Raw genomic sequence first — 15000 nt, 5'->3', positions numbered from 1 at the left:
AGGGGTATCGCAGTGACAAAAAGATCCTCACCCAGCAGCGGATCTATGGGTGGCTGGAGGGTGGCTCCCCCGTTAAAAGTTTTCAAGTTAGTAAAACACAGAAAAAGCACCGTTTTATGTCAAAAACTGTGAAAATAAACCAAATATCAACATGATAAGTCCAAAAATAAATGTCGCGCTACTAAATAATGGCCCCTCCTGTATAAATTAATCTGATTTTTTATATATATATATATATGGTTCTCACTGAACTAATATGTGGTAGTCAAATCATGAACATCGAACTAATTTCAAATAAAAATAAATTAGCTCCAAATTTGAAATAGCCCTCCGGACTGTCGATTGAAATATTGATTTAGTTAGTAAAAAAAAGTGATCTGTATGCAAATTATTATTCGATAATCAGGTCTTATTAAAATTTTGTTTTTTTTTTTGGTATTTATTGTACTTATAGCAAATAAGTAATTATTAAATAAATAAGTATTAAAATTTAATTTAATTTTTAATTAATTAAAATAAAATTTAAAAGTAAATAAATATAAAAATAATTTTTAATTCTATATAAATAAAATATTTACTATTTTTCGTTTTTTAGTATTTTTATTTTCAAAAAATAATCTTAATAATCTTTACTGAAAAAAGATAAAAAAAATTTGGATAATACATTAATTAGAAAAAATAGTCTTTATAAAATAAAGTGAGACTGATGAAGAGGATTGTGGATTTAATTTTAGAGGTAATTTTGTTCAATTACATTACAATGCTGATTACATTACATTACATTTCTCATTACATAAAAATCTTTATAATAGATTAAATTATTTATGAAAAAAAATGTGTAAATGATTATTATAGTAGATTTTAATCTAATAAATTAGCTATTAGCAGAATATGAATTAGATTTACTTATCTTATCTCAAACAAAACAAAATATATAAATCTATCCTTTTTGCTCAGGACTCTACCTCAAACTCTAACAAAGAAAATGATGATGGTGGAGATGTATTGGACAGATTGAAGTCGTTGGGAGAGAAGGAGGAGTTATTAGAATGGCGGGAGATCTTCGACAATTGCACTTACCTCCTAGCTGAGATCACAGAGGAAAAGACTGATGGGGAGGTAATTACTTTTTTATAATAAAATATTATTGCTTGATGATGAGATGGTCTATCTAATGGTTAACATTTGGTTGATATTTTTAAGAATTTTTAATAATTGTTAAAATGATTAATAGTATTTAGTTATTTGTGTGTGTGTCCTGGTTATGACATTAAACTGACCCTCACTGCCTTGTGAGTGATGTTGGATCATCAAAGGCTAGGCCCACCGCTTATAATTGTGGTTGCGTAAAAATTAGCCAAATAAATTACTTATGATGGAATGGCATCGAGGGGTATTTCGGTTTCATCATAGGTAGCCAAACGGCAACCCCGATCTCGGGGAAAATGTCGTCTAAACGTGTGTTGTTGTTGTTGTATTCGTGTGTGTGTGTGTGTGTGTGTGTGTGTGTGGTTTGTGATAATACTTGATTGATTGAATAGATACATGACATATGCATTGGTCTTGAGAAGATTTCAACATTTCTGTACAAGTGCCTTCAAGTGACATATAACAGACAGCAGCAGGTTATCTTTGACTGTATCACCCTACTAAATGGTTAGCTAATTTCAGTAAATTTTTAGAAAAAAATTGCTTTAAGTTTCAAATAGTAATTGTGCTATAAAACAAAAACTATTAAAAAATAATAAATTCTTCGAATGTAGAAAGCAAATTAAGTATATTAATTCATAAATTGGAATCTGTCAATCACCATCGCTACTTAGGAATACTTCTGCCACTACCGGAGGAGGAAGATAATTTAAAGAATTTAATATCCTTGGTCTGCGAATTATCATGGAGGCAGGAGTCGTGGCTGAGAAGCGAGATCGATGATTGGATGCTGAACGTCCTGCAGTATCTCATCAAAAAGTGTCTTCTTCCTAATTTAAAAGTATCTTTCTTCGGTTTTTGGTTATTAAATTTCTTTAATAATTCAATAAATGAAATTAATTTTTTTAATGTTTAATTTTATTATTAATCTTTATATATTTATTGTTTTAAATGAAGTTTGATTGATTGATTTTAAAAGTTACCTCAAGATACGTTTCTGCTGTAAGCCTGTCATGATGTGACAACAAAAACCTGAAATTTTAATAGCGGTTGAATAAATTAATTGATACATCTAATTACTTGATGAATAAATTAGATCATTTAATTAATCAATCAATTAATTAATTAGATATAATGAATAATTGAAATTTATTTATTTATAAAAATCATCAATTAGATCTCTACGCTGAAGAGATTGAATGTTATCAAAAAATGCCTACTCGATGTAGACTGGGAATCGGATGGTATCAATGTTTATGAGGATGAAGTTGAGGACGACGATGGTGGTGGTGGTTGTCGCTGTGGTAGTGGTGGTAGTCGCTGTGGTGGTGGTGGTCGATGTGGTGGTGGTCGATGTGGTGGTGGTCGCTTTGGTTGTGGTGGTGGTGATGAGAAATCATCCAACCAACCTTTTGTAAATTTACTGGTGGACGCTTGTTCTTCTGAAAATTTTCTGAAGCATGAAGATGTTAGGCAACTTACCATCTTTTCAATCACTAATCATTTTTCCACAATAGTATATACACAAACAGACATACACGCACACATACACACGTTTATATACACACACATACACAAAAATATACATACCTATTTATTTACATACAAATATACATGCATACACACAAATATACTGACTTATGTACATGCATCCATACACACATACATATATACATACATACATACATACATACATTCACACGCATGCGCACATACATACATACATACGTGCATTTTGCCATGTTTAAAGGGAAGAAAATTTCTTTCATTCCTCTTCTGTATCCATCCATCCATCACCAGGACAATTCATGAAAGGGCATTCAAAATGTTGATTCCTGATGCTAATAAGTTTGTTAACAAAATGGATGGATGAATTAATAAGTGAATGAATAAATGGATGAATGGAAAGATGAATAATGGAATGGATGGAGAGATGAATAAAAGGATGAATTAATGAATGAAAAATTAATAAAGGGATGAATGAATGGAGAGTTGACTCGAGAGATGGACGGATGAATGGATCGATGAGTGAATGAATAAATGAGTGAAACAATAGATGGATGAATAAATGAGTGAAACAATAGATGGATTAATAAATGTAATGTGTGGTGGTCAGTGTATGAGTGAATAGAAAGACGGCTTATGACATTGCTCTTCGGCATTGACCAATAATAAATTTGTCATTGTCATCTTTTTACTCTCCCTATCATACACTATCCCGTGGCATGGTGGTGTAATGGTTAGGGCGCCTGGTCCTGCTGCTGCAGTGACCTGGTTCGAATTCAGAGATCCCATCCTTCCTATCGGGTACCTGTACATTCTATTGGATGTATGTATGTATGTCTGTCTGTATGTATGTGTGTGCGAGTATATAAATGTGTATGTATGCACGTATATTTGTTTGTACGTAACCGTTTGAGAATTTATTAAAGAGGCTATAATAAATATACTCAATATAAAATACATTACCAAGAATAATAATTACAACAATAATAAACCGTAAATAATAATAATAATAATAGCAATAGTAATAAACCGCATAATCTCAAAAAAAATCTTCTAAAAACTTTTCATTCGAGAGCGAGGTGTTCGTGGTTGGCCCAGGTGTATATGAATGCCTGGACCAAGGTGAGGCAGACCAAATCAGCCATTCTAATACAGGTGACATCCTATTAATATTCATAAAATTAAAATTATGTTAATTAGGTTACGACAAACATAACGTACACACAACGTGTATAGACATTGTATACGCACTCGCAAGTACCGCATCATACACATGTGGTTTATGATAAGTCTTAGAGTATCGGCAGACGGTATTTGAACCGGGCTATCGCGTAATAACAGCCAGACATATGGCGTCTCTACCGACTGAGCTAATCCGCCGACCATCTTAACTCCTAATTGACGTAACATTCCATTCGTTAGCATGGCGCTTCATTGCTTAATCATCATTGCTCTTAACATTACTTCTAACTTGATCCACATTACTCATTGACTTCTCTTAGTCATCAACATCATCAGCCTTAATCGACAACCCATTCCCTAGTTAAAAATGGATTTCCTAATCTTTCCCAAAATAGTGTTTAGAAGAGGAAGCCATACAGGATCTCATGCACGTCTCCATCCACAGCCCTCGCGATGGCGGGGATCAGTCCCAGTTCCAGAAGCTTTACAAGGTCATCTGACGCTATTCGGCGTTATCGTTGTTGTTGTTGTTTTTGTTGTTGTTGTTGTTGCTGCTGCTGTTGTTGTGCTGATATTGTCGTTGATTGTGAGTAAGATGATTAACATGCGATAATCGCAATGTCGATGATGACGATGAAGATGTTGATGATGTCTTAACTCACAGAAAAGGAGATGACCAAAAATAGTCACGTTAATGATGATGATGATGATGATGATGACAGTTGATGATGCTTACAATGGCGGGTGATGATGTTTACGATGGATTATGATGATAGTGTGGTGATGTTTATAACAATGATTGGTGATGATGACGGCAATGATGATGATGATGGAAAGGATGAAAATAAACTCAACCCACCGACAGATCATATCACACATTCACAACCACAAAAAGTTGTTGGAAGTCCAAGAAATGCTCTTCAATCTCTACACACCCTTCCTGTTCAAACTCCTCAAGGTCATTGAATCTAAATATTTTTTTTCACTAGCATAAACAAACACGGGGATGTTTTTGCATTCAAACCCAGTTACTGTGACAGCAATGCCAGGCCATTACACCATCACTTCGCGGGGAGCTTCACAGGAACAATACTGTAACTTTAACATAATTTTTGCGCAAGAAAAATTAATTTGGATGAAAAAAAAATTTGAAAATTTTTGTAAAATGGTCAGGCGAAAAATATCGCCAACTTTTTTTTACAAGCAGATTATTGAAATTATTGACATATCCTCACTGCAGATTAAACGAATCAGGGCCCTATGTGAATAATTTATAAAGGGTATTCACAAATAATTACAGACCTCTGCTAAGTAATCCCGGCCCTGATTTCATGATCAGTTAATCTCATTAATTTCCAAGAGATTAGATAGTCTTGTTGATCGTTCAGATCACTACTCTCATCATCCTATCATCATCATCATCGTTACAACGATCACAACTATCATCACGACGTAGGTGCCAAATGGTACGATCCGTGCTAACAGTGCCACGGTGCTGTGCGATGTCTTCCCATTGGTTGACGTGAAGGGTGGAAAGGAGGGCAATGAACTGCTTCAACAACAGCAACTCAACCTCTTGATGGTATTCTGTTTCTGTGTGGCTATTGTCGCTACTGCTGGTGTGGTGGTGATGTTTGTGGTGGTGGTGATGTTTGTGGTGGTGGTGATGTTTGTGGTGGTGGTGATGTTTGTGGGAATGATGTCTGTGGGGGGATGTTTGTGGTGGTGATTTTGGCTGTTGCCATTTGGCTGTTGTCGTTGCTGCTGTTTGTTTTTGTTGTTATACATTGATCTTTCGTCAACAACAATGCAGCACAATACCAAACAACCTATCCAACAACAACAACACTCCCAACAACACTTCCAACAACAACAACACTCCCAACCACAAGGACTGCATGGAAGACGACCACATAGTCGTGCGACAAGTTGTGGCTATGGGCGTCTGCAAATTGTTGGGCGCCTACTGGGAGATCGTGCCCCTGGACACCACCAGGCGTCTCATCGATCAGCTGATCGCTAGGCTGGCCCGAGATGTCAGCTGTTCTGACGTCAGAGTTTGCGTTGCCATGGTGATTTTATTCACGTGTCTATTTTAATTGTTTGTTTTTAATTATATTAATATTTGTGTGTGTGTATACTCGTAATATTAGTGTTATTACTTCGAACACTACTACTAATGCTACTACTACTAATATGGCTGATTAATGATTGTTGTTATAAACACCACTACTACACTACAGTCGCTATTAATACTACTACTGCTGCTGCTGCTGTCTTTACTACTACAACTACTACTTCTACTGCTACTACTTTTAATAATAACAACATAGGGCTTCATGAACTTGGTGGACAACGCACTGGCCCTACCGGCTCTGGAACACATCTTGCCACAGCTTTACAATCTCTTCCACGACACCAATTACAAGGTCAGAATTGCATTCATAGAACTACTCGCCAAGGTCAAGGACGTTAAAATGTTGAAGGTCACCTTTTTTTTTCGTTTTTTTTTCCTGTCTAACATATTTTTTTTATTTCAAGATTTTATAAAATATAATCAATCATTTTAAAATTTCTCATTTTTGTTAAATTATTCAGTGAAGTTCGTGAGTACTACGATGTGTTTATTAGTTGAATTTGTTGTTTATATAAATCTGTTTATTAGTTTCCCATTTGATTTTATTCTTTTATTTATTTGTTTGCACCTTCTTTCATTCCTGATCCCGAACGACCGACAGTTTTGGGAGGTGGTTCCTTTAAAAGTCATCCTCTACAGGCTGTCCACCGACAGGCCCGTGGTCGCTAGGAAGATTGCGAAACTTTTGATTGACATTTACACTCCGCCCACTATTGGCCTGTCTGACCAATTAAAAAGATGTAAACAAATGTGGCTGGCCAATCCTGTCGCGGCTAGGGTGTACTTCAAATATGCTGCTTCCTTATTGGACTTGAATCATTCCTGTAAGCTTTTAAAGTAGTTTAATTTTATTTTATTCATCTATTTTATTTAGTTTTTGTGGAATCATTTAAAAAATGTAATTTGTTACTCAGGCAAATTGATTATGTTTATCGTCTGCTCATTGAGTAAACACATAACATCAAAGTTTGATGATAAAGATTCGTCGTTGTCATCATCACATCACGTGGGTAATTTTTAATTTGTTCTCATTATTATTCAAGATATATTTTATTATTCAAGATTTATTTTAAATTTACACTCTATAGGAACCAATGAATGACGAGGATCGCACAAATACTGATGACGCAGACTCCTCCCATTCATCAAATGACGACACTTCATTGGACAGCGTACATGTCGCTAGAGGCATGTGTGACATGGCCTACATCCTATTCGTTGGCATTAAACCATCTCTCTGCAAGGTTTATATTGGTATCTCTTTAGAGATACAAATTGTCTTAATTAGTTTTTTTCGTTTTTGATGAAAGTGCTTTTAAAAGTGACCCAATTATTGAATATTTAATTATTTATGCTGATGAGAAAATTTTGGCGATTTGAAACTTCGAAACCAGCCAGAAAATGAGGGTGATAACATCAGATTGGTTACATTCATTCCAGAGCACATATCCATTATACTGAAGCATGTAACGGTGAGTAGGCTTCGCCATCACCATGCATCATTTCATCATTCATTATCGTCTCATCATATTCACCATCATTACTGTTGTTTAAACTCAACGTTCACATCACCGTTGTCGTTTATGATAACCGAACGTTCATGCTGATACAATTCTATTTGATACCATCATATCTGATATACAATCATCATATATCACATGTCAGATTATCATCTTATTTATCATCGTGACATCGTATTTTATAACATTTGATATTCACCATCATCATCACCATCAACCTACCTCGTTAATATTCATAAAGGATGACGTCATCGTCGAACCCTTACTCTTGATGGCATCTCGATTCAGCGGCAAAGTTTTTCCCGCCCTTTCCTGTGGAATCATGTCAAAATTATCATCGTTAGAGGAAGTTACTGATGATGATGAAGATGATGATGATGTGAGAGGACGAAAAGAAAATTATATACAGGCTGCATTGAGGAAAGCCAAAAAGAAAAACCGACCGGAAAGAGCTGCGACAAATCAGCAATCAGATTTGTATAAGGTGTATCTGGAAGTCGCCATGAGGTGGGGAAAGGGGGCGGAGTTACTGGATCTCATTGATGATTGGTTGTTGTTTTATTTGAAGGAGAAGGAGACTCGTAAAAGGGTGAGTGTTTTTATTTTGGCTTACTCATTTATTCTTCACTAAAATAATTTTAATCGATTTATTTAATATTTTTATTTCCAATTAATTTTTTTTTATCCATTGCAGACCTCGAATAGGGTCGTTAAGTTTTCCAGCGCTGTCGTCAGAAAGCCGAAATTGGGGCTGATTTTCTTGAGACAAATTCTTCATTCTAAAGCTCTCAGGAGCACGTTGCTAATGAACTACAGGTTAATCTAATCATTATTGCACCTCATTAACATAAATTATGTTAATGAGGTGTCATTACGTGATTATGTTATTACATCTCATTAGCGTAAATTATGTTAATGAGGTTACTAACCTTATTCGTCACTAGGCAGATGTATGTTGATGGCAAATTTTTTGTTCTTAAACTTTCAGGGACAGATTGGCGTCATTTCATAGAAACTTAAAAAGCGTTCTGGTATAAAATTTTGAAATTTATGACATTTCGTTAACAAAATCATTAAATTATTTAAATTAATCATCAAATTTGTTGTGGAAAAAAATCAGTAATTCATGAATATTTATTGACAATTTTAACGATGTTGCTTCTCGCAGACTTGCATAGCCAGTAGATTGACTGCTAAATCGTTGACCCAATTAAAACCGACGATTTCTGACCGTTCATTGGTGGATATTTTTAGATGTTACCTCGTTATTGAACCCTTGTTAAGCGTTAGCAGATTTACGCTTCATTTATTTTTATTATTTATTTATTTATTTTTATTCCACAGCTCTGAGATACGAATTCTAATTCTATCCTTACACCGCTGTCACTTCTGCTGTTGTGTAATCATAACCTTTTACCATAATTACCGTGTTTACCATAATTACCATGTTCACCATAATTACCGTGTTAACCATAATTACCATGTTCCACGGCAGGTCGGTACCTTGACCTTGACCTTGGCAACGTTTGATAACATAGCCTCGTGGATTGTTGGCAACATGAACGACTGCAACTACAACGGCAAAAATGTTGCTGGTAGAAATCAGAAACTTAGCGTATGTGTCCGTGTGATGTTGTGTATGTTGCTATTAATTTGTACGTAATGTGTCCGTGTGATGTTGTGTATGTTGTATATGCTATTAATTCGTACATTTGTATAACAATTTAACTTTGAATTTTCATTTTAAATTTTAATCTGAAGAGGTCTAACTGGAAATAGATAGAAATAATTGAAAATCTTTTTTATTTTGAATGATTGTTTTTTTTTGAGATAAAAATAAACTTGTAAAAAAAATCATAAAAAACAGAAAAATGTGAAAAGTAAGAAGCGGAAGAGGCTCTTGAGTCATGACGACACGACGTCGCTGCTACAATCGCCAACCGCCGTGGCTTCCAGTTTTAGTAGAAAAAATGCAGCAAACAACAGCAACCACACAACACATGGCGGCAACCACACAGCAACTGGCAACAACCACACAGCAATTGGTAACAACCACACAGCAAACATTAGCAGCAGCAACGACAATGATACTATCAACAACTATCTCAATCATGATACATCGCTCCACGACATCACCAGTAGCAATGTCAACAGAAATGATGATGTTACCATGGATACCATCGTTGAGGGTGCCGATGGTGGTGATAAGAATGACGACGACGGTGGTGGTGGTGGTTGTAGTGGTGGTGGCTGTGTGGGGAGTAGGAAACTTTGTAGGATGGTGCTTAAGGTTGGTTTCATTTGTCTGTGGCGAGGTAATGATGATGATGAAGATGACGATGATGTAGGTAATGAGGATGACGATGATGATGATGTAGGTAATGATGAGGATGAAGATGATGATGATGATGAAGATGATGATGGTAGAAACAATCTTCTACAGACTTACCTGGAAGCGTTGAGAGACCTGATCATAGTAGGGATGATGAATGCCAGCCACTTCCAAAAGGTCATCAACTTCTTCAAGGACATCCTCGCATCCAGTTAGTCAGCGCATCATCTCTATTGTCATCATTTCTTATCATCACCATCATCTGCAATCATCATCATTATCGTCATCATCATCATCATCATCATAGCTATCATCAACATTATCGTCGTCATCATTTTTAACCATCATCATTTCAGCCGTCATCATTCTCATGTCGTCATCGCCGTTATCAGCGTCATCGTACGTATAATCACATTCTACATCATCTTACTCACTACCACTGTTATCATCAGGCAATCCCGCATCATTCCTATTGGACGTTTCACTCATTACCATTGCAATGCTCAAACGCCTTAACAACAACAATAACAACAACAATAACAACAACAATAACAACAACAATAATAATAACAATAATAATGATGACGATGATGATAACGATACTAATGGTGACGGTGTTGACGATGATGTGAATGAATTTATGATGGAGTTTGTAACGCGCCTCATGAGTTCGCCAATTGAGATGGCTGCCGATGATGATAGTAATAATAATCGCAATCAGGTGGTTTATTATTATTGTTGTTGTTGTTGTTGTTGTTGTTGTTGTTGTTGTTGTTGTTGTTGTTGTTATGAAGGCGATGGTTATGATACAATTACAAATATGATGGTTTATGGTGATTGTAACAGTAATATGAAGACGATATTGCAGATGATATAGTATCATGATAGTATAATTAAGAATGATGGAGATGATAATTGATGACGGTGATGGTATTAGTGTTATAATGATGATGATGATGATGACGATTTTGGTGATTATGATTATGATGGCCACGTCCAACACTGCAGTACAACAGCATTAGCCAATCAGAGACGAGCAAATTAGTGACTGCGGTCCTATCATTTGGTCATCACGTGAGTAGGAAAAGATGCATAGCATTGGTAGATCACATCATCAGATCATCACATTCATCTGTCATTCAAAATGTTAGTTCAGTACGATGACGATGATGTTGATGATGATGGTGATTCTTAATTATACTATCATGATACTATATCATCTTCATATTACTGTTACAATCACCATAAACCATCATATCAGTTGTGGTGATGGTATTGATTGTACTAATGCGTGTGTGTGTGTGTGTGTGTGTGTGTGTGTGTTTGTGTGTGATGATATAATAACCATGAAATAATTATGGTGAAGGAAAGGCTGATGAAGAGATTCGCAGATGATGATGACATCGTCAGTGCTTACTTTAATGATACCTCGAAAAATGATGATGATGGTGGTGATAATAATAATAATAATAATGGTGGTAATAATAATAATAATAATAATAATGACGTCACGTTATCATCAAGATTACCGTGGTTCCTGCAATTCGTTACGGGCGTTATTAACCATAAGAAGTTTGATAACAAGTTAGTTTATCGCGTAGCCATGACAGCAATTATAATAATTATAATAATAATAAATAAATACTATTAATTATTATTATTAATGAAAGATGGTGAGTAATGTATTAATACAATAATTTTTGAAGTAGCAGTTGAGAACATTTTTTTTTATAAAGCGCTATATAAATGTTTATAAATATAATACTATGCTGATAAGATGACGATGTTTGGCGATAATGATCATTGACGATGGTGGTGGTGGTAGTGGTGGTGGTGGTGATGATGGTGGTGGTGGTTGTTAGTCCACATTTTGTCCAAGTTTGTCCGCATTGTCCATCTCACGTGTTGAAAGCTTCCCTTTGGGTCTCTGGATCATTCCATTTTTGGATTGATTAAAAAATAAATTTGATCTGATTCATCTCATTAATTATAATTATCGTAATATCTTGTAATATAATTATTGTAATACTTTACGGTGTCATCGTTTACTGTTCAGACTTTATAGAGATCACGTGATGAGAGTGACGTCACAAAGTAGGGATGCGCTCGTCGGACACGTTGTCATATTAGAGAGCCTACATTTGAGTATGAAATCAAGTTTTTTTTTTCGTTTTTTTTTAAATTTCAAAAAGTATAGTTTGGTGAATTTTTTTGCTTGTAATATGGTAATTAGAAATTTGATACGTCATCGAAGTTGGTGATGATGTGATAACGAGAAAGATGACCACACGGCCATGATGATGGTGGTGGTCATAACGATGATAATGTTGACAACAGTGATAGTTATGATCGTGATGATGATTCTTAGTGAACGTGCATATCGTAAACTCGCTGGCAAGCATTCCCTCAATGATGATTATTTTAATAATAATAATAAATTAAGATTTGATCAATAATTATCATTCTCATCATTAAATTACGATTATAAAACATCTGATGATGATGATGTATGATGAGAATGGTGATAATAATTTCATCATTCTATTATAAAATTATTATGATTATTATTTAAATTATGATTTTACGTAAATTATTTCCAGCTTCGAATAAAAACGATGCAGGCGTTAGAGAGAACCTCAAATGTTTAACACACTTCCTCTTGGATCGGTTGAAGCAAATACACGGAATGCAGTGTGACGAGAAAGATGATGGTACTCGAGATGATGATGACGGTGATGGTGAAGAGGAGGAAATGATGTAATTTTATTTTAAATTTCATAATTTAAAATGTGCCGTCTGTCTGTCTGAGCAAATTCATTCCAATCATTTGGACATGCGTGTACTTTTTTGCTTGCAATTTTTTGAGATGCATTCAAATCTCTGATCTTTGCTGTATCATCAATAAAGTATTCTTCTGTCACTAATCTTGATGAATTTTTGACGAAGTTTTAGGATCCTCGTAAAATTACATTATATGTAATTACTTTACATGACATATCATATTACATTACATTACATATCACATTACATATTACATTACTACATTACATATCATATCATATTACTTTACATTATATATTAGGGTCATTCTCCGTCAACTTGAACGATTTAAAAAAAAAGTCCACGCCCGACCATCTCCGATTTTTTTTAAATTTGAACAGTAAGTACCTCAATGTATTTCATCGACAAAATAAAATTTTTATAAAAAAATTTCAATTATTTTTCAAGTTATGAAGATTTTTGTGACAGCATCCTCAAATTTTTGAGCGATTTTTTTCAAAACTTGTACCTACGTAGAACGCTATATCTCTTGAACTAGCCAACATATCTTGATGAAATTTTTTGTGCATATCAGTGAAACAATGTAATAACAAAAAAAATAAATGTTATTGTCTCGAATCAAAGGATATTTTGAACAAAAAATCTAGAAAAAATGAATTTTTTGAAAATTTCACCGATTTCAAAACAGCGTAGCTCAAAATCTATCGCAAAATAAATAAATATTTTTTGTTATTTTAGAAGTACCTTATAGTCACAAATAAATCACAAAATTTCGTTAAAATCTGTATTGAATTTTTTGAGCTATCGGAGCTCAAAATGTCAAAAAAATGAAAAACTTCTTTTGTTTGGCGCCATTTTTAACTATGAAGAACCAAACGTTTTTTAATTTTTAAAATTTGATTATATAGTGCTTTTATAGCTTAACAACATATCAAAAAATAAAATTGGCGTTTGCTTTCTTTGAAAAATAAAACAACTTCAAAAACAGGCAAAACAAATTTTTTTCAAGTGTCAATTTTTTTTTATTTTTTTCAATTCAAAATTATTATACAACGTGCTAATGTGTTTAAAAACAGTTTCAGGAAGAGTTATGTGAATTTTTCCAACATAAGAAATGTTATCATCAGGTATAAGAATCAAAATATGTTTAAATGGTACATAGCAAATATCTACATTTTTAGGCCAATAAAAAATATTTTCTTTAAATTTCTTCAGACAGTTAACTTTTAAATCATCATTTTTATCATCTCTTTTTATAATGTTTACTAAATACCATTTCTTATTATAGACCAAAGCTACAAATCGACCCGGCTCATAATCATCATTGGTGTCTTCACTTTCATTTTTATTAAAATTGTATCCAAATAAATCTGAAGACAAACGTTTCATCAAAAGTTGATCATTTTTGTCTGGAATAAATGAGTGATGACTTCGACAACCCTTTATTTTATCTGCTGACCTAAATCTTTTTCAAGCATTCCTAGCAGATCTTTAATTTCTTTTTTGTCTACCCAAAAAAATTTAATACCATTTATTTTCGCATCAGCGTATGTGTAAAAATCTCTGGCGTTCAATATCTGATCTTTTGTTGATGCCTGCAAACTTGCTCTTGCAACCAATCTTTTTGTTGTCCCTCCAATTCCATCGCAAGGACTTTTACCATGAAAAGTTGCAAAAAAGTGCCATTCTGCTTTGAATCCAAAATCATCTTTGTGATGAATTAAATTAGAAAAATTTTTGTATTGACTTACCGCACCATCAGAAAAATATTTAATTAAAGTAACGTTTTTCAGGTTTTGTTTTACATAGTTAATTAAATGTTTTTGAAAAGCATAAACAGCGGAAACATTGTGATCGAGACAGTCGCTAATCATGCAAACGCTTTTGACAGATAAGTTTTCATAAATAAATAAATAAGTTTTCTGTAATAAAGAACAATTGGGTGAAGAGTAACTTGCGTGTTGCTCCAATGTTGACTCTGGATTGCATCCTGTATTATCACCGAATAATTTTCAGCAAAATCCATTAAAGCAATACACTCCGAACTTTTTAAATTTTTTTAGAATCGCTAAGATATTTCAATTGTTCTTTGCTTATGTAATGATGCGATGACAACTCGTCAAGTTTTTGCGAAAATCTTTCAATGAAACTGTCAACTGTATCCTGTACGGAAATCAATGAACTGCGATTATCATCATGGGAAATTACAGCTTCTTCGAAAATCGCTCTTAAGTTATTTTCGACACTCAGTTTTCCTGGGCATTCCTCACATCTGTGTAACATACATTCTAAATTTTAAATTGAAAAAAATAAAAAATATTGACATTTGAAAAAAAATTTGTTTTGCCTGTTTTTGAAGTTGTTTTATTTTTCAAAGAAAGCAAACGCCAATT

The 15000-nt window shown here is 34.0% G+C and overlaps 1 protein-coding gene across 1 annotated transcript in view; it reads left to right on the top strand.

Moving 5' to 3' along the window:
* The window catches only part of HELRODRAFT_191481 (hypothetical protein), a gene marked incomplete at its 5' end in the record, with an annotated part of 17950 nt that overhangs the window by 2094 nt on the left and 856 nt on the right, over window positions 1-15000 (top strand). Inside the window, 26 exons of the mRNA XM_009018539.1 lie at window positions 3-86; window positions 958-1119; window positions 1542-1656; window positions 1824-1990; window positions 2327-2617; window positions 4233-4328; window positions 4703-4795; window positions 5294-5469; window positions 5651-5909; window positions 6171-6323; window positions 6576-6798; window positions 6889-6980; window positions 7063-7218; window positions 7369-7446; window positions 7736-8083; window positions 8189-8310; window positions 8483-8525; window positions 8663-8779; window positions 8990-9109; window positions 9362-9784; window positions 9938-10037; window positions 10279-10547; window positions 10835-10972; window positions 11193-11410; window positions 11883-11971; window positions 12427-12583. Coding sequence (XP_009016787.1) covers window positions 3-86; window positions 958-1119; window positions 1542-1656; window positions 1824-1990; window positions 2327-2617; window positions 4233-4328; window positions 4703-4795; window positions 5294-5469; window positions 5651-5909; window positions 6171-6323; window positions 6576-6798; window positions 6889-6980; window positions 7063-7218; window positions 7369-7446; window positions 7736-8083; window positions 8189-8310; window positions 8483-8525; window positions 8663-8779; window positions 8990-9109; window positions 9362-9784; window positions 9938-10037; window positions 10279-10547; window positions 10835-10972; window positions 11193-11410; window positions 11883-11971; window positions 12427-12583 — 4289 coding nt within the window. The remainder of the gene's footprint in view (window positions 1-2; window positions 87-957; window positions 1120-1541; window positions 1657-1823; window positions 1991-2326; window positions 2618-4232; window positions 4329-4702; window positions 4796-5293; window positions 5470-5650; window positions 5910-6170; window positions 6324-6575; window positions 6799-6888; window positions 6981-7062; window positions 7219-7368; window positions 7447-7735; window positions 8084-8188; window positions 8311-8482; window positions 8526-8662; window positions 8780-8989; window positions 9110-9361; window positions 9785-9937; window positions 10038-10278; window positions 10548-10834; window positions 10973-11192; window positions 11411-11882; window positions 11972-12426; window positions 12584-15000) is intronic.

The sequence above is a fragment of the Helobdella robusta genome (genome assembly GCF_000326865.2).
Source record: "Helobdella robusta unplaced genomic scaffold HELROscaffold_22, whole genome shotgun sequence".
Lineage (NCBI taxonomy): Eukaryota > Metazoa > Annelida > Clitellata > Rhynchobdellida > Glossiphoniidae > Helobdella > Helobdella robusta.
The sequence above is the reverse complement of the archived record's forward strand: the minus strand, read 5'-3'. Positions and strand labels throughout refer to the sequence as shown.